The sequence below is a fragment of the Phalacrocorax aristotelis genome, chromosome 4 (assembly GCF_949628215.1).
Source record: "Phalacrocorax aristotelis chromosome 4, bGulAri2.1, whole genome shotgun sequence".
Taxonomy (NCBI): domain Eukaryota; kingdom Metazoa; phylum Chordata; class Aves; order Suliformes; family Phalacrocoracidae; genus Phalacrocorax; species Phalacrocorax aristotelis.
In genome coordinates this window covers 28,819,816-28,845,673 of record NC_134279.1, presented here as the reverse complement: position 1 = coordinate 28,845,673, position 25,858 = coordinate 28,819,816, and the positions used below count along the sequence as shown (strand labels likewise).

The 25,858-nt window shown below is 38.6% G+C and overlaps 1 protein-coding gene across 1 annotated transcript in view; it reads right to left on the bottom strand.

Annotated features, from left to right (window-relative positions):
• PPP3CA (protein phosphatase 3 catalytic subunit alpha) overlaps positions 1 to 25,858 on the bottom strand; it is a 199,394-nt gene that overhangs the window by 56,546 nt on the left and 116,990 nt on the right. Inside the window, exon 3 of the mRNA XM_075090752.1 lies at positions 3,049 to 3,173. Within this exon, the coding sequence (XP_074946853.1) occupies positions 3,049 to 3,173 (125 nt within the window). The remainder of the gene's footprint in view (positions 1 to 3,048; positions 3,174 to 25,858) is intronic.

Genomic DNA, 25,858 nt, shown 5'->3' with positions numbered 1-25,858 from the left:
GGAAAAGAGTGCAGCTATGGGATAAAGATTTGGTCTATGCTGAAGAAATGTCATCTCATCCTATCTACAATTTTGACATTTCTTGTTTTACTTGTTTTAATCCCTATCTTAGTCTCCCATCCTGTAACACCTTGCTTAGAACTAATTTTAAAGGCACAAAACACCCCCTCTTCAAACAGCAGAGCTAACTCCAGTAAAAACGGAGCACACACATGAAGAACTGAGCCACCTAGATCAAAAGCTCTGTGGGGCAAGGAGTGTCATTTCTGCTGAGTGCCTTATACAAATACTTTTCTCCTTCCCTCTGTATTACCAAATGCCTTCCACCTACCTGATGCAATTTCTTCCTCTGTTCTTAATGATAATAGCTTACATTATATAGTACCTTTCATCCAGAAGAATCCCAAATGCTTTGCAGCCCACAGACAAGGATTATCTCGCCCACTACCAGAACTCAGCTAGGTCTAGGCTCAATGGTGTCACTTTTACGCTAGATATCACACAGCAATTCAAGGGTTGTTTTTTTTTTTAAGCTTATATTACTTGTGATTAGTACCTTGGACAGGCTACTTAATTCTTTTGGAAACGCCCCAGAACTGCAATAGTCTTGTGTCTACATAGCAGAAAGGGAAGCCAACAGATTGATGGAATAAAGATCACGGTGTGACTGACGTGGTAGGACTGCACTGAGATCAGGCTAGGACTGTTTACCACCATGACTGCTCCAGCACAAAATACTGGCTAGACACGCTCTGGGCCCCTTTTCGACCAAAAGCACCCCCCTCAATGTGCCAAGTTGCATTCTTCACCATTTTCCTTTCCTTGTCACTATTTACTGTGCTGAGTTCATGCCTGAATACATAGCTCTACATCCAAATACACTCATGAAACAGAAACCTGCCTTTCCTTTCAAAGGCATTCTTTAATCAAGCTGACAGGTGAGGAGAATCAGTTATGTGACCAAAAAAGCAGTAATTTGAGAACCTTACATACAAAAATGAATAATATAAGCGACAGCTCAGATATTTCCTTGGCGCTGGCAGAAGGCAGTACTGCTTCCAGCAAAAAAGTAGGGTTCCAGAATGCAAAAACTAGATTCGGAATATAATTTGCTAAATAAGCAATTTTAAGAGGCTTATTCCCCACCCATAAGCCATTTTGTTTTGTGTTATATGGCCTGCTATTGTCTTTAATTGGTAATAACCCCGGGAGCAGATTTTGGCAAACTGTCAGACAAGCACTTGAAAGCTTGTCCTGGTTTTGGCTGGGATACAGTTAATTTTCTTCCTTGTTGCTGGTACAGTGCTGTGTTTTGTATTTGCGGAAACAAATCCACTTGTTCTCTTTCTTATAGTCAAAATGTATATAGAAATGAAGACAAAACTCTCCTCTTCTAGATACAACTTAGCTCGGTCTAAGTCTACAGAAGATACAAACTAGGTTATCGCAACTGAAAAACGGTAGTTCAAGATTCAGCTGTACAACAGTTTAAGCCTGCGAAGCCACCCCCCAACTCCCAACCTTCCCCAAGCAATCCAGCATGGTAATCCACACAGTGATGATTTAGTTCACAGCTCACCATGGATAAGAGAAGGGAGGAAACAGGCACACATGGCTCAAAAAAAATCATGATCAAAGTGCTGCCTTCAGTATGAGACTAAATCCTAACTATATTGATTTTTGGCAGGTGGGTGAAAACTTTGCAATTCTTAAGTTTTTAGAGCATTTGCACTTGGAACAGCATATATCTATTTGTAAAATGTGCCACCTCCCAAAGATTCTGTTAACATTTAAAATTAAATTTTAAAGTGAACTAATAAAGCAAAAGTAGTTTTACAGAATTTCATTTGAAAGAAATGTCTCTTCATACTCTAAATATAAACCTGGCAAGATGATCCATTTTACAAAGACATAATAAGTAACTCAGCTGTTTGGGACTACATATTTTCATACCAATATGGCAATAGTGTACTAAGATGTGGTATGTAGAATAAAACAGCAATATATGTGTTCTTGTATGCCAGTTTACCTAGTCACAGACACACAGCCATGTACCATAAGACCTATATTGCTTCTAACAGATAATGGGTATTCTCCATTGACTCAGAGGGAGTTTAAGCCGGAACTTTTCAGAGAAAGGAGTCAAGCTGTAGCTCTAAAGCTGCTGCAAGGGATTCTGACTGACTATTCAGTGCCTACATCAACTATAACCTGGATGAACAAATGCAGATTAGGTTTATCTGATAATTGTGCACCTCATCTGCCAGTTTGCATAACCAAGCAGCAAAACAGAAGAAAAAATCCTGTTTGTTTTATGAGCATTGGAACAACAGATTTGTGCTTGGTATTTGACTCGCTTCTAGTCAAAGGTCTGCAGGTTGGACAGGACACTGTTTCCTTTACAAGCCAGCTAAAGATGCTGTCATTTGACCTCCATATTCTACAAGCTGATACTGGATTCTGCACCAGGTCTCAGCAACTTCAACAGGGCACATGTGCATCACTACTACTCTGTGGATTCAAGTGCTGCATCAAAAGCCAGAGATCATGCACTCCTGCATGCCATATCTAACTAGAACTCATTCATTCCCTCCAGCACAGTTGCCTTTTTGCCCCATTTACCCCCTATCTAGTCCTTCCATTTTCATGGCATTTTGCATCCAGGAGACTCAAATCAAACAAACCTACAAGTGAAACTGAACTATGAGCCGTTCATTCAGTTTTTTTCTACTAGCTCATGTCTTCTATTCATCTTATTTAGCTTGCACAAGCTGCAGAGCAGACTGCCTTCTGTGCTATATTTGGACAGCCACTAGTTAGCACCAAGTTCCGTTCTCCATCAGCTTTCCAGCACAGATATAGTGGCATTTGACTGGATACCAAGCAACCTTTATTAAAACACCACCAGCAACATTAACATGGACTTCTTTTGCTCACAAGTAGTATCTGTGAAGAGCTTCGGTATTCCTGAACTGGTTAAATTATGATGTTAAATATGCATACAACTGCAAGAAGTTTTGTAGGCAAAAACAGAAATACGAAACTTACTTCAATGCTGAAGTACCCTCTGTCCACATAGTCTCCCAGGAAGAGATACCGTGTGTTGGCAGGAGAACCTCCCACTTCAAACAGCTTCATCAAGTCAAAGAACTGACCATGGATGTCTCCACAAACTAGAAGAGAAAAAGAGCAATATTCAGATTCACCACGCAAAGATCATCTTAGGCACATGCATGCTGAAGTCAGTCTTATAAGAAATGTGTTATGCCAATTTTGTTCATCATCTTCTAGTTAAACGACCAGTGAGAGCTGGCAGCTGCTCAGAAGAAGCTGTTTTCCTATGACGTGCATCCATATATGTGCATGCAAAAGGCTGCCAACCAAAGGAGAGCTGTCAGGCAAATCTGACCTATAATTATTTTCATAGGTATCTGTCCATTCCTCCAACTGCCCAGCAGAGCACACAACACTGACAACAGTAGTAAGACCAACCTAACTCACCCTGAAAAGAAAACATGTTTAAGCAAGGTTATGCTTTCTTTCGACATCACTCCTCTATATCTCCTAATCTTAAATCCAGATGAACACCAACAGGCTTTCTGTAACATGCAAAGCATGCTTGTCCTGTGTATGCCACTGGTTAAACTGACAAATTTCTGACTTCTTGTTCCTCTATAGAAAAATGGCCTGCTTGCTTTCCCAAAGCATGCCTTACATGAGAGGACACTGATTTTTCATGCTTTAACCTCTACCACTCTATTTAACCTCATATAATTATGATTTATTTCACTTCATTGCAATGAAGTCAATCTAACAAGCAGCTTCTCTAGAAAGAGCAGCTCCCAATAAACATGACAGCACAAGTGATGTGCAGCCAGGACTAAGTAGGGATGTCTCTTTTTGTGCTTTTGAGAGATTGGATCGGCCATCTAGAGAAATTAAAAACTCCTTGGTGGATGATTTTAGGCATCTGCAGGAAGGCAGGCAATACTTTTGGAGGCCCCCATAGAAGGTTAATGAACAGCGCTCTGTGCTGAAGCCTGCTTCCTTTTGCCTGGCTTTGTTTCTTCTACCTAAGGGAGGGGGAGAATCCCCCAGTTTAGGGCCAAGCCCAGACCTCTTCTGGCAACAATCTTTACCAAAGAAAATGTTAACAGCCTTCACTGTCGCTGAGGTCAGTTTAGACTGGTTCTCCCTTCAATAAATCAAAAAAAAAAATCCAATTTGCAAACTGGAAGGGTGATTATGGAGAATCTGAATAAACTAAGGGTCCAAGATAGACCTTATCTTTCAACAGCAGCACAGCTTCTTATTTACTGCTCACACTAAATTCAGAAGATTTCAGATGCTCTCTCTGATGTAATGGTTCAAGCTTCTGTATTCAAGCAGTGCTCTTATTTGAACTTTTTATGTGGGAGTTGATACTGAGGTCTTGTTCTACCACAGATAAACAAACCTCACATTTGTTGCGTGCCATAGGGAAGCTGAAGTCTCATCTCCACATAGATACAAAAGGATTATATAGAACATCTGTAACATGAAATCAAACTCGCAGTGCAAACAGTGTTCATATGCTATTGTCTTTCATCATTGTACCTGCACCACTTTTTCTCTGAATGTATACACTAACAATAGGATCAATATAATATTGTCATTCCATCCAAAACTAAAAATGAAAACAAACAAAAAAATCCCTACCCAAACCACACCCAGCCAAATTACACCCCCTCAGGCACAGGAAAAAAACACTGATGCCCCAAGTCACTGCTTTCATGAATATTTATGTAAAATTGTCGACATGATTCACGAGTGCTGACTAACTGATCATTCTTCTGTGATAGTAACAAGGTATTTTCCCCAAAAACTAGCATGCAGTACTCTTATCACCACTGTGTTTCATTGTATAATCTCTCTTTCCCAGTTGATTCCCCCCTCACCGAGCTTTAGATGACAACCTTCATGCTGAAAGCCACCAACAGTTATAATTTCTATCTTAGAATAATATCTGCCATTAATTATGCAAAGTAAATACTATTTAAATCCTCGAGTGGTATAACACCACCCCTCTCTCTTTAAAAAAAAGTACCCCAAAGGAAATCTTTTGATAGCACTTTTATTTGAACACGTTAATTTACCAAACCAATACACACCGCTTGACTGTACTCCTCTGCATGGACACTGTGGGAAGATTAAGAACACGTGGCGCATATTGATGGCCAAGCAATCTGCTCTCCTAACTTCCAGCAGAAAAGCTTTTAGTTACATAACTGTACAGCTCTACCAATTATCGCCCGCCCCCATTTGCTCCAACTGCACAAACCTGAAGTTGAACAAGACTGAAAGACTTTTTAAAATTCATTTAACTTTTGCTCTTTCAATAAAGCACAAAGAAACAAGATTTTGTTGTTGTTATGCAGACATGTGGAACTGGTAAATACGTTGAGGCTGTTACAGAGAAACCAAGGTTAGAGAGCTTTCTGCAAGTAGCTGTATACCCATGAATTTATCACAAGTCCGAAAAGCAGAGAGCAAACCAGTGAAGAGGACAGAAATAAGAAGTGCAGAGCCCTGCAATCCCATGACTTGCAAAATTCTTAACTGGACTTGAGAATCGATACTCGATGGATATTCCAGGCACTCTGCACGCAGCAGCCTACTCTTTTTATACTTGACAACAGATACAGAAACATATCCAGGAAAAAAAAAAAATACAGAAAAGCTAAAAAGCCCTCATACCTAACCTTGCCAAGCAATTAAAATATTTCCAAAAAAGAAGCTTAAGGTAAAAGCAGTGGGAGGAAGAGAAGACACTCAAAATTAAGAGTTAACGTTGAGATTCAATTTATTATGGTCAGATGCCAGAATTCCTACTGAAAGACCACAGTGTTAGTATGGTTAATCCAATTAGTATTTTGCCTGGAATATCTTAAGGATCTTATACTTTCCAGGTTTGTGTGTAGAGACCTGAAACACCCTTACAACGTAAAGTCTCTGTACTCACATTCTGATGGATGGCCTTCTTTACAAATAAAGGGCAATTTTGTACGTATACAGACTATATTCCATTTGCAGTTTGAAAGCAACTGATTCTAAAACCATAGTTCAGCCACCTCTCTTTTCCAGCTCTTACAAATCTCAAAACTGGAAGATTTCCCAGGCAGTGAGATCAATGCTTTATCTTTCATTAGGTGGGGGCAGAAGAGATCCAGCATTATATTTCTGTTCATAAAGGCAGAAACATCCATCAGCTACTAACTCTGCCATACTCTTCATGTCTTGCCTTGCAGCTTCCCATCACCAACTGAGCCTTGCAGCACTGTCCCACCAATAGCCCACAGGAGGTTCCATGTCCACTGCACGCTGCCTCTACAAAGCTCTCCAAAGTTCACTACCCTCCCCCTTCATGTTACAGAAGAAAAATTTGGAAAGCTCACTAATTATTATAGATGCATATTTACTCTTGTACAAGCATTACCATTGGATCTGTCATTCCTTTTAATTTTGCCAAAAAGGTCCTTTTTTATACTTGTGCAGCCCCTCTTTTGGTACTGCAGCACTTGCTATCGAACAACGCATTCAACGAGATACAAACATTTTTTCATCAAATAACAACAAAATAAAACCCAGCACAGTGAAGCAGGAAATTGAATTCTTAATGAAGATCTCCAGGATCAACAAACTTATGGATTTAAAGTATGAACACAGGGAACATCAACCACAGTTTGTGTGTGTGTGTGATTAACCTTAAAGGCAGTTGTGTCCATACAAAACAAATTTATCAAAAGGAGGAATACCAGGTGGTATGTCTCCTATTAGAAGTCACACATTTTCCTATATCACTGGTTTCCCAAAAGTGCCATCAAGTCATGGCCTTTTTACACTCATCAATTTATGATAACCAAATAATCTGACAGCATATTTTTTTCTCTATAAAGGCTGTTTTATTTATCCAGCGCTTTTCAATTTTCTTTATACCCTTAAATTGCCAGCTAGGCAACAACAAAACAGTGTTGCCACCAACTTACTATTTCCAGGGGTCAGTTCAGGCACCAAACTAGTTGCTCATGGATTTGACTACCTGAGCCTGCAACAGTGTCTACCTACCTAACCTCTCAGGGCAGCAAGCACCAGAACTTAGCAACACACTATGTAAAGAATTTTTTTAAGCTGTTCTAAACTGATCTCCTGAATTCATTGGTGCAATCAAAAGTTTTAAGAGACACTGGTTGTTTGTGGACTCCTTAGAAATTTATCTCCATCAAGAAAGTTTTCAGGGAAGACACAGGCCCCTCCAAAAGATTCAAGTTCACAGGACTGCCCCATGCAATTACTGAGGAATCATGTTTCTGAGCAGCTTTTCCTACTTGTTATGATGGGTACTTTGATCCACCACACCGTCTTATGCCATAGCACCAGAACTTTCCCAACGTAACTGTCCATAAAATACATTTTTATTATAATACCAGAAATTGGACACAAGGGAGAGAAGGGAGAAATTTGGTTTGTTTTTAGAAATTGTCATCCTAATACAAATTAAATCGTGTTTCTGACGGCTTCACTGTGAGGATCTCCCTCTGATTTATGTCAAAGGAGCAAGCAATGTTGAAACAGGAACCACTAAGTTCAAGTTCTACGATCAGTAAAGGAAACCCAAAGCTCAGCAGTGGTATTGCCAGCTTATTTATAGAAGACAAAGTGGCAGAGGAGTGATTTAGACTGCAGTAATTATTGGCACAAATAAAAAGTCTGAAAATGCTCTTCAGATACCTTTCTTCAGACAACTAAATGCTTTTTACTACATACAAACTCAGTCCAGAGACTATTCTGTGTGGTTTCCCACTCCAGATGGATATTAAGAATAAAATTTCTATTCACAGTACATTAAACATTGTCAATTTAAAAATCTTCTAGCTGCAACGGTTTGTATAAGCTGCACTTATTTTCTCATTTGTCATGTATATACTTAATCGATGTAACTTTATAGTCTGATAATAAAATACCATTACATCTCAAATGAATTTACATTCCACGTATCACAAGATTATATTCCCATCTTCAAACATCATCAGGGATTAGGAGCAGATATGCAACACTATCATCAGCGTCTGAAACAACATCTGCAAACTCATACATGTATGACAATTAACAATAATGAAGCAAAGACACCTTTTAAAGAAGAAACTAGCACTGTGTAGGGAATATTATCCATTGCTTGACAACTTGTTCTTTACATTCACTGAGCTAAGGATGTCTCTGCACTAAGCTCCAAGAGACAGTGCTTCAGCAAAAAGCAGCAAGCAATACTGCAAAACCTAAGGGAGAAAAACACGCTATTTAGTTACACTGCAGAATGCAGACTGCAAATCGCGAAGGAGTTTGCTTTGTATAACATTTAGGAAGAGTCTAGCTGCTCACTATTCCACTGGTTAGCCTGTGCTTCCAGGAGTTTACCGTTTTCCAAGGACACCCAGTACTAACAAAGCCTTACAGTCAAAGGGACAAGCACATCGCGTAAACCTGCACGTGTCTGAGCTGACTCAGGATGCTCATTTGTCCAGATCAACTGGATCAGGTAGTAAAAAGGCTGCATACCCCCAAGGAGAAGCATGTCCCAACCATTTCTCCAGGGGAGTAGTTTAGAGCAATGAAGTTACCAAAGGCTGAATGAAGAAGTCAAGTGAGGAAGGAGTACTTACAAGCAACAGTGGACACACAAAGCAGAGCAAAAAGAACTAGATGGACTTCTGTAGCTGAGGAGTCAAAGACTGGGCTTCCTTAGCCAACCGATAAATATGAGGGAAAATATCTGTAAGAACTACGTGCATTAAATTCTCAGGTGCTTCAAGAAAAACTACTGCACTGCTCCTGAAGGGCTCAACTATTAACCAGGAGGCTGTCTTTTTCCCCAAGATTTAAGAATACAGTAATATGTAAGAGTCACATCTTTGATTACACAATCTTCGAGCCTGAATGAGCTTTGTTTCCAAGTGTATATGTTTCTGAGGAACATTATATATTGCCACAGCAGTATGAAATGTTCGAAACACCACAGTTTGTTCCATGTGTGGTTTTTTTTTAAATTTAATCGCTAAAGATTGAGCAATTTTCTTCCTTACTTTTTGGAGAACAAGGAGGAAGGAAAAATACAAAATAAAAGAAGAAACGCCACACGTTTTTATTTGTAGCTGCTCACTGAAGCACTACAAGACACAAACTCAGTGGTTAAGTTACATACATTGTTTTACAGTCATGCAGTTCTGCTTCTGCGTGTAAGTGAAAAGTTTAAAGAACTTGCAGTCTTCATTACTCAAATTAAAGTCAGAATAATTTAGACAGTTCACTATGTAACTTATCAACCTAAGAAAACATCTACTAGACTCAACATTAATGGGCTTTCGTATGAATGTTTGTTATACTAAGTATATTGAACATTACAGCTCTGTATTTCCAGAAGAAGCATGATCTCATTCATATTCATATCTGGTTATCTAACATGATTATAATAGGCTTTCATCTATCTTCTCCCTTCAGTCACTGCTTGCAGACTGATGAGTTTATACTACCAGAGTGAATTGACATTAACAGAAAACTGCAATTACGTATTTTCCTAAAGAGGCCTGTTTCACCAAAGATAAAGCCAGAAATCGTTAGCCATACAGGTACAACAAAGGAAACTGCAAATGGACCATCAACGCCACACTTCACAATGTTGTTTGGTTGCCAACTTTCCTTCTTTGTACTGAGGGAAAAAAAAAAAAAAGTACCACTACCTTGGGAAAAACTGCTTTGTGTGCAACACACAGGACATTATATTGTGTTCTGCTCTGCCAACACTTGAAATGCTAGTGTCTGTAAAGATCAACCCACGCTCACTCCCTGTAATAGGAGTTTTCTCCCACCATCCCCTGAAGGCTAGAACAAATTAATGACACTTGATTTGAAGAGTGAAAAAGAGTGGGGAAGGGAAAACATCACATCAGAAAAGACCTTCAGGACAACAGTCATTAATATTCTCTGGTGAAGGAGGAAGCAAAAAAACCCCCTAAACCATGTGGCAGCAAGCCCTTCAAGATGTTAAGGCTACAAAAATACCTTCAGTACAAAGCTTTTAAAAATAGCTCCACAAAATTACTTTTTGTATCGCAAAGTTATTTGCAGTGTCTTGAAACAAAATAAAAAAAAAACACAACCATGTACATAAGCCTGGCCAGCAAAAGAGAGCCTTTGTATATGTAAGAGATTCCAGAAGGAACAGAGTCTCTGGAAACAGCCTCTACCAAGTACTGTAAAACCTACACTGGCAGAGAAATATCCCTTCCCTCGACATTCCTACCCTAGCTGAATTTTTCAGGAGAGTAAGTGGGTATCACCACAGTGAGGTACCCAGTGAAAACTTTCAATTCCAGGACAATGCAACATAACAGAGTTGAGTAGAAAGGGGATGGTGATCTATTGAATATTTTATAGAATTTTTCCAACATCAACAGGGAGAGGTGCTTTTATCACATATACCAGAAGATGCTGCATCAGGTCTCGGGGAGAAAAACAAAATGGGATAGGAGTAAAACAGAATTGACTCCCATACACATCAAAGAAACAACCAGCTCTTCCCCTGCCACCCTCCAAGGTCAGCACTGCCCCTGAGCAAAAGCAAAGGCACCATCATTATCTCCTGTTAATGCACCCTCAGTATCAGGGAGCAATGCTTATTCCACAAATAACCCCATCAGAAGGATTACTTGTGAGGGAAGTGCTTCATTGGTGTATGGGTCAGGATTTCCAGCTCATATCCTTAGATCAAGGTTATTTATAGCAGTAGGGAAATTCGCTTATCCTCAGTTTTACAGATGTAAAAAACAAAGGCCTAGGGAAGTTTAATAATTTATAAGGTCATGAGTTCAGCCAGTGGGAGGGCAGGAATAGCCAGAGAGGGAACAACGCATCATCATATTGCTCCACCCAGTCCAAAGAACCTTTCAATGAGGAAGGAAGGTCCTTTCTTGACAAGAAGCAGGCAGAGTCTGGCTTCATACACGATGCTTCAAATGAAAGTTTGGGAAGGTAAAACAATGCAAATGGGAAAAGGGCTTTTGAAGAAGAGAAGCTCAAATATGCTCAGCTGCATAGAAATAAGAAGTGTAAAATCCAATGCTGTTTTATTCCGGGCATAGCTTTTCCTTGCATAGATTGGACCGTAATATTGTCCATCTATTACATACAGGTTTGTTATTAGAATTACTCAGTGTTACATCTTTCTCACTAATCTGGTTGAAGAGACGTCCATTAGTTTTTTCGCTATACAATATTTTTCCAGAGTCAGCAGTTTTCCATTAGAAGTAGTTTGTAGCCAGTCCTTCACAATTTAATGTGATGAATTGTTTTTGTTGACAATTTAATTCAACTCTTAGGACCAGGTTTCTCTACAGTTAGTATTTCTCTCAGCAGTGCAAATCTCAACCCCAGTACAGTTAAAACAAAGGCACTAGTGTTACATGGATACAGCGATAGTTACATAAAGGCCAAAGAAGCCCTGGTATTTACAAGGGCTTGATGGATCGTATCCTTGTTTGCTTTTCTTACTGTAGAATTTTAGAGCAGCATTACCCTAACAGACTACAGTCCAATTACCTTCCAAGCACGCAACAATTTACATGATTTTATGACTACTAGCATTAGCATGTTGAGCTTCAGTATATGAATGTCTACCACCTGAAAACCTAACCACAAAACCGGACATTAATGGTGGCTTCTAATATATATATTTTCCCTTTTCACCTGAGGATAACTTTTGTTGTCACAGTTTCCTCACTCTGTGTCATCACAGACCTGCTTTATGCTCCATCCCACCCCCCACTCAGTGTTTTATTAAGAATCAGAAGCATTGTTCTATGACAAAAAGTATCCTCCTTCCTTCAGCACAACAATTTGTCTTATCAGTAGAAAACAAACATTTGCTCAACACAAATAAATTTGTTCATTACCCCTGGATCTCTACCACTCTGCCTCTATTTCCCAGAAAGAGATGTTAAATGAAAATAAAAATACTATTTCTCAAATTGCTGGTCTCTAATAAGTAACCGGCAGTATCGACATAAGATACTTGCATTCACCCTGAGTGGAACGAGCCAGCGCAATTAGCTTCAAAGTGTGAAGTTCAGCATTTGGGCTTAATGGCCTATATTAAGAACCGTGAGTGAAAAGAACCAGCAGTGAAGTCCTACTAAGCTTTAGCACCCATGTCTTTAAAGGGCTTGAGCTATTATTTTAATCTAACCTTTTGGTACTACAGGTGTTCATGTGTATATGGGTATAGGGTTAAGGAAAGCAAATAATATGCTAGTTTCCCAATTCTAGCTCAAGCCACATATGAAGGCTTTTCAAAATTACAGAATCTAAATTCCATAACCAAGGTCTTATATAAATCTAATTCTTGGTGAAAAATTATTACCTTTTGAGGAACGTGCTTTTTAGAAAAAGCTCTCCATAGTATTTTATGTCCATGCAAAAGCTCATATGACAATTATTTAGGGGAGCCAGTGCAAGGAGGAGGTGACCACATTAATTTCCTCTTGCTGAAAACCTATACCTAAACATGATCTTAAGTAGGTGGTTAAATTCATATGCTGATCCTAAATCAACATGAATCATAGAATGGTTTGGGTTGGAAGGGACCTTAAAGATCATCTAGTTCCAGAAAAAAAACTGCTATCACACTTAATGACAATTATGAAAATTAACACAAAGAAGTCACGTTGATGAACGGAATAGCCTTACTTACGTTTCTTCATATAACCTTGCTATTAGGCATATAAGGAGTGCATGCAATTTAGACAGATCCTAGGTAGCATTAGGGGTGGCACCCAGGCAGATTTGGGCTAGCTCCTGCACCATGCTTCTCAATCAAACTAACCAGTCTCTCCCACTGTTTTGAGAGTTGTTTTCCCAATGGCAGGCTGAAGAGGGGGGAAAAAAAAACAAACCAAAAACAAAGTCAGAGGAGGGGAACGCCAGTGAATAAATATTCTTTTGGCAGACAGCCACCAACCACATCACATCCAGTAAATTGTTCTGGGAGGTAACAGAGTACTGCTATTCAGAAACAGAGGCAAGAAGGAAAGGTCACCACCAACAAATAGCTTGTAAAGAGAATATCAGGTGGAAAAAAAAAAAAAAAGGAAGAAATTCTATTATAACAGAGTACTGCTATTCAGAAACAGAGGCAAGAAGGAAAGGTCACCACCAACAAATAGCTTGTAAAGAGAATATCAGGTGGAAAAAAAAAAAAGGAAGAAATTCTATTATAGTGAATTGGCATTTCTGGCACTGTTCTGGTCTGTAGTCTATCAGTAATCTCAAATATGACATCCTTTCAGTTTTCTAATAGAGTTATAAGATACATTTTTAATAATTACTGACCAAACATTCCAAGGGGAGGTAAATAAACAGTTAATATCTTACCAATCAGCCAAACAGGATTTCATTGGCATTTGATTAGGTTAAATTTGATACGTGAATTAAGTGTATGTGGATTCAGTATCTCCATCCAAGGATCTCCACCACATTACTTTTTGTACTTGCAGGATAAAGGCCTCCACTGCTTGAATCAGCCTCAGCCTAACAGATCATACAAATGCAAATCATGCAATCAGAATATACACAGCCTGAAAACACCCCCAGCTACAGTTCCTGATGAGAAAAATAATCTCACAGTTTTGGGATTTTAATAAGTGGTATATACAGATATCAAATGAACTCCTGAATCAGCTTTTTATATTGCAAGGACAAGATTTTCAGAAAGTTCAGAGGATCTAGCTACAGAATTCATTAATTCTGATGGGAGCTATGTGACTACTACTTCTACAGCACTTCCCAGATTATCTGATTTCAAAGAATATGAAACACCATAATCCTGGGCGTATATAATCTAAATATGAAACAATGTTCATGTGACCTTATGAAATTTTATTTTAAAATATAATGTACACTCATTTAAATGCAGCATGTATAATACAGAAAGTATCTGAAAATACAATGCATTTCCTCTTAAAGCAACAACATTTATAAGGATGTGCTTTTAACAGACAGTACAAGAGGTGAGACCACCAAGTGATTCCCTCAAACACCAGATCTTTTCTGAGAGCAATTCCAATCCTAAACATAAAGAAAAAAAAATCCCATCAGCAGGACACAATAGTGCCACACACCAAAAGAAGCATTACCATCCTTTAATGCAAAACCATGCAAAGTTTCTGACAAAAAAAAAAAAAATTGCATAAAACCCCTCAAATATAGGTTTTTCCAAAATACAATACTGCAGCTGTAGGTATGCATTAGTGATGGCAGAGTAGCCGTACCTGTAAGGCTATACCAAAAGACTGATGAGACTTCAAAGATAAGCACCTGGCTTTGCACAGCACTGCTCTGCTGACTGCTGGAATACTCAAACCAGAACGTGTTTGGACCAATTTATTGCTACACAATGTCCATTTTCTTCCTGCTTATTTAGTCCTTGACTTCAAAGATCTGAAGTGCACAGCTTCACTGGGTGACTACCGGCATTGACTTCAATCAGGTGCTTAGGCCAAACTTGGTTCTGCTCCACTCACTTAACACAACCTTGTCTTCTGTTGTTATAGACCCTCTCTTACAGGGGTTCCCAAACTGCTATGAAGTAGATAAAGAAGTTACTTCCTAAATTTGCATTTTGTGAAGTCACAGTGACCAAGAAAAAGCTAATTGATATGAAATCGATATTTCATCTGGCTTGCAAGTAAAGTTTATTGGCTATTGTCAAAAGACGGGAAATACCTATTGAACTCTCTTCCTCCAAATTCACCTGTCTGTATGAATGCCATAGCTCATACTCTTCTCTCAGCATTGGGACAGTATAAACAGTCTAAAATTCAAGTCCTCCTAGTTCAGGAAGAAAGTCCAATCTCTTATATCTCATAGTTTTAATAATGAAGTGACAGATAAATAAAAAATATGACAGACAAGAAAAAAAGCCTTTCTTCTTTTCTTTTGTTTTTGAATAACTGTAATCACTTCTGAAACAATGTGCCCTGTGCTCGCTTTTCTTGGGAGGTTGGTGTGTGAACTACTACAAGATACAAGCATAATACTCCAGCTCTGTAAGACCTTATGCATTTAAGGAGCAGAGTACTGCTAAGTGACTATTACTTCCAGTGCAAAAAGGCAAATCTGTATTTTTGCAGGAGACACTTGTTGTTCAGCAACTTACTGGGCTAATATCACCTGTACCTCCACAACACACTGGAATAACCAGAGCTGTGATTGTTATTTTAGACCACAACCCACATACTCCTTTGAATATTATATATAACACTATCCTCTCAGAGCATACAGCAAAATAACGCTTTAATGGGGCACTAAAAGATGACCGTTTCCCCGTTTCTATTCTGTGCAACTTAGGTACTGGTGATGTTTTTTAACACAACGCTATGTTCATGCAGGGACTGAAGTAGTTAAGCCCTTCTTTCAGAAGAACTTTCCTCTTTAACTCTCTTGCTCTGCAGAATGACTCATTTTTCAGAAAGAACATTGTCTACTTTTGGCTAAGATCAAATACATTATCAGTTTAATTCAATCCAGAAAGTGTTCTTTCCAGCTACAACTACTACAATACTAACCCCAAATGCAGCCATAGTTTAGTTTTTGTCCCGCAGAAAAAAAATATACTTTTCATGATATCAAAACTATTGCATTTATTTTTCGCATCTTTCCATTTCTTTAGCATGCATTTCCTGTAGCTTTGAATTCAGCTCACCGCTGTAGAAAACAAGGATGACAAAAACATTTATGGTGAAAAACTGTTCGGCAAAAGGAGACACTTGGAAATGCCCATAGCTACAGAGTATTTCTTCTACTTGAAACTCTCTATCTAGAGTGTTATTAATCAGTGGGGTGTTTGTGACTCTTCACTAACACTAAATTTCAGAGAAAAACGCTACTTTACCACCTCTTCCAGGCTGTGTAGTTCCATCCCATGCGGGCTGGTGACAAGCTGAACTCTACAGCACAGGCTTCTGCTCAGCGAAGCTGTGCAATCTCTGGTCAAAGTCAAGCAAAAACACAGGGAAGTGCTCAAAACCACAGGCCCTTATCAAGGAAACTATGAGAATCACTTTGACCAAAATCCTTCACTAGAACAATGAAATCATCAACTAAAACAGTGAATCATCACGGGAAGCTGAACGTTCATTAACACAAAACAGAAAACTAGTCCTACCCAAAAAAAAGCCCCAAAACCCAAACGCCAAATGAAGACAGTCAACTTTCTCACACATTCAAGGCAAATGCACTAAATCCAGAATTTTTACAAATTTTCTTGCAATAAAATTGTTGTCACTGTTAAGGAAAACAGCCAACACGCAAGACTCCATTGTCTTTTTCGAGCAATGATGATTTTGTCTGCATGCGCCCTGGGTTTATAAGCCTTTATGGGTCAATTGATACATCTAAATGATTAAATTTTACATTGCTGCTAATTAAAATATTAAGTTTTTAAGCGAGTCAAAATTGGTAGTTATTGTCTGAGAGTGCTGATACTACCACCGTTCACCTGGCGAAAGTCTGGACCCCAGCACCTGGTAAGAAATTGTAACTCCAACCTGAGTTCAACAGACCTTAATTACAAAAACATCAGTCCACTCAACTTCCATTTATTTACTATCTCATTCATGCCTTTGTTTATGTCTAACTCCCTTTAATTGATGTAATGTGTAGGTAGCTTAATTAACTGGTTCATTCACAGGAGAAGAAGAGCTGAGCTGTTCTCTTCTACACTGAAGACACATTTTCACGACGGCATATATATTATTTCTTTTATGCATATTTCTGGCTATTCTATTCCTTGCTTGCAAGCAAGCGGTCTTATTCCCAAGAACATGCTGCCTTGGTTTTATGAAACAAAATCTTTTGCTCTCGTTATAAATTCCTTTATGAAGCACAGATTGCTGCTGCTGCTTCTCTCTTGTATTGGTTAGTACAACTAATCAGTCAGATTTGGCTCTCAGCAGTCCAGCAATTCAAGGGAAACAGTTCTCTCATGGATTTGTTACTGTCAAGTGAAAAACGTGTGCTAAGGGAAAAAATGCACTATTTGCACTTCAGTGACTTTTTCAGGCTGCTTACTACTCCCTCTGGATTGCAATAGCACGGTTATTTGAAGTTATTGCAAAGCAGAAACCTTACAGGCACCTAAAAATAATAAAATTCTAATGTATTCATATGTTGGTTAAAGCTTTCCTGTGCTTAACAAACTGTAGAAATTGCTTGGCAGTCTCTTTTTTAGCCTCTTGTATCTGCCAAGTAATAGAAAAAAAAACCTCTTGGATCATAAACCTGTATTTATTACACCCAAAAGTTTTCATGTACTCTAAAAGCTTTATAACCTGTATTTTCATGGACAATTTTATATCATTTTCTTGTATATCTATATTTCAAATTGTAATATTTATGTTACTGAACTTTGTAGAGAAAATTCATTAAAGACCTTCAAATGACAAGGCTCTATCTACTGTAAAAAGCCTGGTAGAAAGATGAAAAGAATGATCAAAAGAAAAAAAGCCAAATCAACAGAAGCGTCTTATAAAAAAGGAAGACACATCATCGTGACTAAAAATAGGAGTCAGTGCAGATAGGATCTTATCTTCAGAAAACATACAAGTAAGGTAATCTGGTTTCAGAAGATCATTACCCACAAAAGAAATTGTGGGTCGGTCTGTCTGGTGTCCAGGAGAAGCAGGGATATCTACACATCTACAGGAAGTAGAGCTGATGAATCTGCTATGAAAACACACAAGTCAAAAAGAATGGGCTTTCAATCCATTTTCTCCTTTTTCATGCTGTCTCAGACAACACAATTCTAAAATGCAATCCAAAAAATATTAATTCTCTTAACTCAAAAGAATGCATGTAGAGCTAGGAAATGTTTGAGTTTTTCCACCAAAGAAAGTAAAAAGCTATATAACAAAAAGCTGGTTAGGTATGAAAATACTATAGGGAGGATAAGTACACGTTCTCTGGAATAGCATATTGAGACTATAAAAGATGAAACTAATCTCTACAACCATTGCTAAGAAGAACAGGCAGTGTCACCTTCCATAAATGTTAGAATTATTAAAGTCTAAAAGACTATTTTAAGAACCAAATACATTAAAAAGTCTTTTTTTGGTTCATTTCAAACACCTGTTCAGCTTTGATTAAAGTCTTATTTAAGAGACTTACTGAAACTGGAACACATCAAAAAAAGATATAAAATGCTGGAGCTGTTTTGACAATTTGTCTTAGAGGACTGAGGGCTAGAAACTGACCATGGACAACATTATTGTCATCTATTCCATCAAGGACTGACAAACCAAGTATGTAGCTACAGGGGATCCCAGGATCTGGGCAGGGCTTAGAAAGTCCTCATCCAGTGTAGGGAGGGTCTGAGCTGTCCCTCCCAAGCTAGAGCAAGGAGCAGCTTCCAGTCCTGAGCTTCAGCAGGGACGGTCTCAGCACTTTCTTTGACTCCGTGTCGCTGATCTACCCTTACAAACAAACAGCAGCCATAAGGCAGTTGAAAGAACAAAGCCACAACAGACTTACGCAGTCTAGCAAGGCTTCTGCACCAGGCACAAGTCTTGCAGAAGTCAAGAAAGCGGTTTTCATTTTTTCCCCCTGTAAAACTGTTACAATAAAATTCTGCTTTATACTATAGGTATTCATATCTCTGCTAATAACAAACTGCTTAAACTGCACATTCTTAGTGAGCTGTCAGTAGCATGGGTAAATGATAAGGAGCAGGTGTGTTTCGCATTGGATCAACGATTCTTAATGTTCCCTGTACTCCTTGTCCAAGATTGTTTCTTGGCTGGCTGGCTTGTTGTATACAACTGAATACTACTAACTATCTTATATAAAATTATCTCAACTAAAGAACATAATTTTTGCAAATTAAATAAATCGGGTGGGCAGTTTATACCCAAGAAACTTCTTAGCATTCAGCAGTCCCTTCACAATAAAAATCTTTATCCACTTACAAACTGACTCACACAGATCTCGTTTACAGACTACTGTCACTCTTCGGAAAAACACACCTCCAGAAATATTTGAAAAAGGGAAAAAAAATACCCAAATAAACACTTACTGCTTGTTCTCTGGGTGGATTTGGTACTCAGTAAATAGGATTATCTTACTTGCCTTTAATTATGGTGTCCTTTCAGGCATAGAAGGTGATGTGAAATGTCAGGAGTGTCACACCCCTGAAGAGCCATTACAAGATATAGTCATTAAGAACTGGTCTAACCCTGTCTTCTTTCTGTATATCACTCATATTAATAATTTGCAGGATTATTTCATACCTGATTAGCCAAAATACTTTTTCAGATTAAGGTTATGTCTCTATCAGAGGTTTTTATTTGCCACCTAAAAGAAGAGTATTTCTGGGAAGTTCCTTTTTAAGTAAAAGAGTAAAGAACCATCATTTAAGGTAACTTTTCAGTGGACTGCAGGACTGCTGTGCTTTTCAAGGCCGCCCTTGAACATGGATGCTCTAATGATCTAGGCTCATTAACTAGAAAGGCATAAATCATTATTACAGCAGGAAACAGGCTGCAACATTTAAAATTCAATTAGTGACAATGCAAGCAAGTGGTAGATGACAAAGCTCGGCTTTTCTGTTGAATCAAAAATTTAGTAGAAGAATCAGCACCAGACTCTCTTGCTACTTCAGTTTGCTGGGAAATCAGGAAATGTTTCGCTGTTGTAAACTGCTTCAGTAAGAGAGTTTAATGGGTAACTTAAAAGGCCATTTCTATTCCCCGTAGCCTTACTTTAGTTTTTCATCATTCTTATATACAGTATTCTAATACTCATTATGGCTGATGCAGTTTTTGAGTTGCTAACCAACATGAAGTAATTTTCTTAGCATTTGTAAAAAACAGAAAGCTATTTCATACAAGAGCGTATCGTGGATTTTAAAATGCATTTTAATTCAGTAAACCTCTAGGAACCAAAATATTCACATTTTGGAGTGCTGAAGGATACATTCCTCAAACTAGATAAATGGTGAAAGTGGTGGGAGAAGAGAGGAAAGCGCAAGGTGCAAGAGGAGCACCTTACGAGCTGAAGGATGTCACTTTACCTGCCCGCCCAAGCTTCTGTCACAGAGTGATCACTCTGCACACAGAATGGTAATTCTCTGCATTCAGGAGATCAAAAAAAAACCAAACCACGCACCTATATTTTTCTTCCAAGGACATGTGTATCCTGAGTGAAATACATATAAAATAAAGCAAGCAAAAAGGTTTTCTCTGCTACTTAGGTAATCATTACAGGAGGAAAAGGGCTGCCTAAATACAAATGAAGGAAAAATACATTGATTTAATCACACAGTTTAGTTGTCTGTTGTTGACCTGATTATTCAGGAACGGAGACAGCGAGGGGTTCAGCGTGGCAAATGCAGACTTTGCAAGAAATTACAGAAAGAACAACACTAAGGAAAAAAAAAATCATGCAAAAGTATCGATACACTTCTGATAAAGTACAGTTAAAATTGCTCTAAACATGTGCTTTACAACTGTCTTAATTCCTACGTTTATTTTGCTCTTTCCCTTATGCTTCATTTCACCCTATTTTGCAATACATGGGGACAAAAATACCAGAGCTACGGCAGGAGGGAAGCAAGAGAGCACAGCTTTCAAGGCCCCTGCTTGTCCTGAAGCTTGGACTGCATCAAAACCTGGGACACTCAGAATTGATTCTTCATCTCAAGACAGGAACAGGTCCATACTTAAGTGACAGGCCAAGAATAAATGAAGTGCAGATGTGAAAAAATTCATTCCTGAAGAGAATTCTGAGACAACAGCCGTCATCTAATAATCCATTACCATGCTTTATTCTTTAAATGATGTAAGCCAGAAAAAATCTGCCATTCTGTAAGGAATGAGTAAACAAACCCAGTGTATAATATTCAAGGTCAAAATCAAGTTTCATGCTTAGTTCAATGCATTTTTTACAGAAAATACATCCTCTGTAATCATCACTCTAATGCTACCCATAGCATGAGTCATATAGAGATTTTGCATCCCAGATAAAAAAATTTCTCCCTCATCACTTTCTTTGCATTATTAGAGAAAAGTTTATTTTAACAGAAAACAAGAGAAGTATGTCATTGTTTCCATTGAAAACCATCAGGAAAACAAAGTGGAAAATAGCAGCTTCACAACACCAAAAAAAAAAAAAAATGCATAGGAGGCTGCAAAACATCATTAAAGTTTAATCATCTCTCTAAGCCTTTAAACTTTGCTGGGGTCCTCCAATTTTCACACTTCACCTGTTAAGAAGAGCTGCATCAGCTCAGACTCTGATCTGGTATGAACCAGGCATCCTGTGTAAAAGTCAGCATAAAGGCCTCGTCAGCATGAAGGCATCATCCTCACTTCCACTGGACTTAGACTGGAGCCTGCTTCTGTAACGTTAGCATCACGGGTGATACATTAACGATGGCACTACACCAACTGGTATGGAGCCAGGTCATCCTGCCTCATGCTGCCAGGCTGAGCAAGGACCAGAACAGACAACCAGCAGGTTCAGGTACCGCTGAAGAACTGCAAACAGCTTACAGTAGGTGATATTCCTTCCCAGGAACTATCTGCACCTCCTTTATTTTTTGTTTAAAAAAATAAAAATACTTTTTTAGAAAGATATTGTGCCCTTAGTTTCTCAAGGCGTAGTACTCACAATGCAGAACAGCTGTCAGACCTTAGGTAGATATTCTACAATAAAGTAAGGTAATATCTGCTGGCAGCATTTCAAATTAATTTTAAGGACTGTAAAGGACAGTGTCAATAGAGTGCAGGGGTAGGCATCACGCTATGCTGAGCAGCCACAGTTGCATTAGTCACTAAATTAAGCTGTTTTACAGCCTACAATACAATACGCTCAACCCTCACCTCAAAAACTCATTCCAGTTTTTTCTCTCTCCTCAATTTGGCTTTATTTGATTTTTTCCATTCAAATCTAATTCTGTTTCTCTGCACCTTCGGGGAAACAGTTACTGCTGTATTAGGTGTAGAGAGGGCGTGCCTGATGTTAATACTACAGGCATGGGAACACATCTGATAGTCAGACACATTATTTGAGAACGATTTATAGCATTCCCAGTTGAAAAGAAACAGCGTAAACCAGAAATGACAAAATCTAAACAAAACCTGTTTTCAAGCTGCCTGGACATGAACAAGAATTAAGGAAGACATCCAGAGTACAACATATTTGTACAACTAATATCCAACAAACGTCATCAAATCTTTATCCTTCACCTCACCTGTTCATCTCACAGGCTTACCCTTGGCAAGGTGACAGCAAAACAGAATAAAATGAAGAGGAAAAAAAAAAAATCACAAAATCCAAGATTATAGCCACTTAAGTCAACTTCTGTTTAGAGAGCAGAAGTCCACAGCTCAAAATAAAATCTTACTGTGTAGCATAATAAACTTTAGAACAGCAACATTATTTTACCTGGAAGAGTAACTGTTACACTGGGGATGACTAAAACTCCCAGAAGGACCTGAGATGCTATAAAAAACCAACATCCATAGATTTGAAACAAAGGAAATGAAAGAGCCATAAGGTAAGACTGTATTTTCATAAAGTAAAGCCTTATCATCATCAGTGGCATAATCCACATAAGATTAAGTACGTGGATTAAGTACTAACCAAGGTGAGCTGTTACAAACTGAAGAGGGACCAGGAGACTGTGCAACTAAATGGAGAATTCATAGGGAAGTAATGTCCTCCTCCTCCTCCTCTTTCCTTTGTCTGGCCATTGTGCCTCAGACTCTCTAATCCATAGATGGACACCCAAGCCATGTTAGAGACTAACAGCAGCTGACCTGCAGGAAAAGGGAAACTCCCTGAAAAACAAGGTAAATTAGCCCATGTGAAGCTCCAGGCTGTGCAATCAAGCTAATACAGGTGTCCATGCTAACCTGTTTAGCAAATGACTTCTGGTTTCTTTACAGCAGATCACTGCAACTGAAAGTAGGAAGAAAAAGTTTTCCAGGTGTGAGCTTTCACTTGGCAGGTGAGGAGGGCCATGCTGAGGGAGGCATCTAGCTGGGGTACTTGGTGAGGGGGGATGTTCTGGTTTCATTCCTACCCATACTTTGGCTTTTAAATTACAAACAAAGTTTAAGCACATGGTCCAAAGCAGGCTGCCAGCAAACTGGCAAGCACTAAACAAGCATATAAGCAATGCCCAGAGAAGACTTGTTCCCCCGTCTCATGAAATACTAACCCTGTAGCACCAGCTTTATAGAAATTTGGACAGTGTTACTGAACATTATGTTGCCCTTTGCAGCTCACATTGCTCTCACACAAAAATCTCTTATCACACACTCTGTAAAACGGAGAAGAATCCCATTAGCATCTCTATTAAAAGGGGTTTGAAACCAAATCTAGAGTTAACAAGCATGAAACATCAACCACAAAACACATCTAAAAAGCTTTTGGTTTCCCAGGAGGGTTTTGGCTTTTTTTTTTTCTTGCTATTTTCCTTAACAGCAAATGAAATAATAACAAATGGTTCTGACAATTAAATGCCTCCACATGTTTCTGGAGGCATTCGTTTCTTTGCGCTTACATACAAGTAAAATAACTATATGGTATGCTGCAGCAGGGTTTATTCTTCAAGAGTATTCCTTACATACTCTCCCAGGAAAGAAAATTATTAAGTAACCAGATACAACAGATACTGACATTTCTCCATCATCAGGATCATGTCAAAACATACAGAGGTTCACAGAACACAAAGTATTCTAAACAAAACTCTCCTACATTAAAGAAAAAAATCTGTAAGCAAAAAGAGCTATGCCTCATCTGATGATATCCCCTAACTATAAATCCCCAAAAGCGTAAAGAAATATTAGCAATTCCTTGTTCACTTCTACGACTTAAACTCTGTGTTCACACAACAAATGACTTCTGGATGGTCTCGTGAAGAGGGCTGGGTAGGTTCCACTGGCTTTCCAAAACAAAAGTTAGAAGATTAAACAAAAGGTCACAAAGGACAGGACATTGCCTCATGACTCCAAAGAGATGACTAGACTGGCCACCATAAGCCTAAGAGAAGTGTAAGTACCAAAGAAACATTTCTTCTTCCCTAATATTATAGTGTAAACGAAGTCTCTGTGACCTTATGATGCTGAGAATCACACGAGGAGAAAATAACTTAAACCTGTTTTCATTAACCTTCAGACAGACTCTAGAAACATGCAATGACTTTGGAAACCTTATAAAACTAATGAAAATGCTTCAGAAGTATCAGTGTCCATCATCTTACTACTCTTAGTTAAAAGTAACTACTCTTAATTAAAAGTAAGCCATCTTATGATGGAATTTGTCCTCTATTTTCCATTTTACTGAACTCACTAAAGTAGCTACTGGAACTGTAATTTACTCTGGACATATGACTGCACAGGTCACAGAAATCTGACTACCTTTCCGTCTATGACATCTCTGCATCTTTCTGGTTCATAACAGACATGTGGTGCTAAAATATTAAAAAAGAACACAGCACAGTTTTGCAGAAATTAATCTACATCTCCTTCAAATCATCTCCCTGCAATTCAGTCCTTCAACATGTAATAGCAAGGAGGTTATGTTAATAGCACTGCATTTCCCACATGGGAAGAGTAGCTGTAAGAACAAGTGCATTAGCAGATCCAAAACATGCAATTATTGGTTTGAATAAGACACCAAAGTGTTAAAAGATGTTAATGGGAAAAAGAAAAAATCGTTCCATGCTGATGTTGAACAGTCCACAGGAAAAGACAGCTTTTTTCTGTTTTTTGGGGTTGGGTTTTTTTTTTTTTACACTCCCAAATTGATAGCATCCTCTTCTGGCAAAAGTTGTTGTTATTAGTCACAGAAGCTTTTTTTAAAAAAATTTTATTTATTTACTCAAGTTTCTCTGGCCAAGAAATCACAGGCATGTAACCTCATCAGCAGGGAGAACAGATGGACATTCCCAACAGAGTCTCCTGTCCCCCGAGCCTGGCCTCCTCTTCCGAGCACACTCAATATTCTTAAGTGATGTGATAGAGGTTTCCCTGCCAGTACTACTACCCATGTGCTCAATTTGCAGAGTGCCCACTCCAGTGACCTGGCCCGCTCAGCCACTTCGCAGGTGCCAAATATTGGTGACTTATGATGTTCAGGATGCTCTCCTTTTCTGCTGACAATGCACTAGTATTCCTTCACTGGATATGTATTGCCAAAAGATACAAGAGTAAATAAAAATAATGCAATTGACCTTGTCTTTTAATATTAGCTTTTCTCCTTCCATTTGAAATGAAACTATAGAACTTAATGATTTTTTTACCTCATTAAAATAAAAAAAAAAATCTATCCTTGTCTACAAGATACCAAACAACAGTACTGAATTGTAGGCATGGTAAAAGAGTTAAAAGAACTTTACGGTTCTTTTAATTAGAAATAGAAAAACCCTTTAAGGTTACAAAGTCAAGCATTCCGTACCAGAATTCAGCCTTCTTTCCATCTGTGTTACCATCACCTCCAATTAAAGACTACAGTATCACCTCCTTTCTCCCCAGGAATCTTGCCACATGCAGTGCAAAAGATGGACTGTACCAACTTTTTAAAGAGCAATGTTCTGGTTTTCTCCTGCTTCAACATATGGCTCCATGCTGAAGCCTTGCACTATTTCTCTCTTGCACCATGATTCAAACTCACAGCTGCTTAATTTCCCTGGGGGTTCTTCTAATTCCAAGGCATGCAGCTCCAGGAACAGTGGGGCTTCGAGTGGGACATCATAACAAGCTTTCACAGGAGC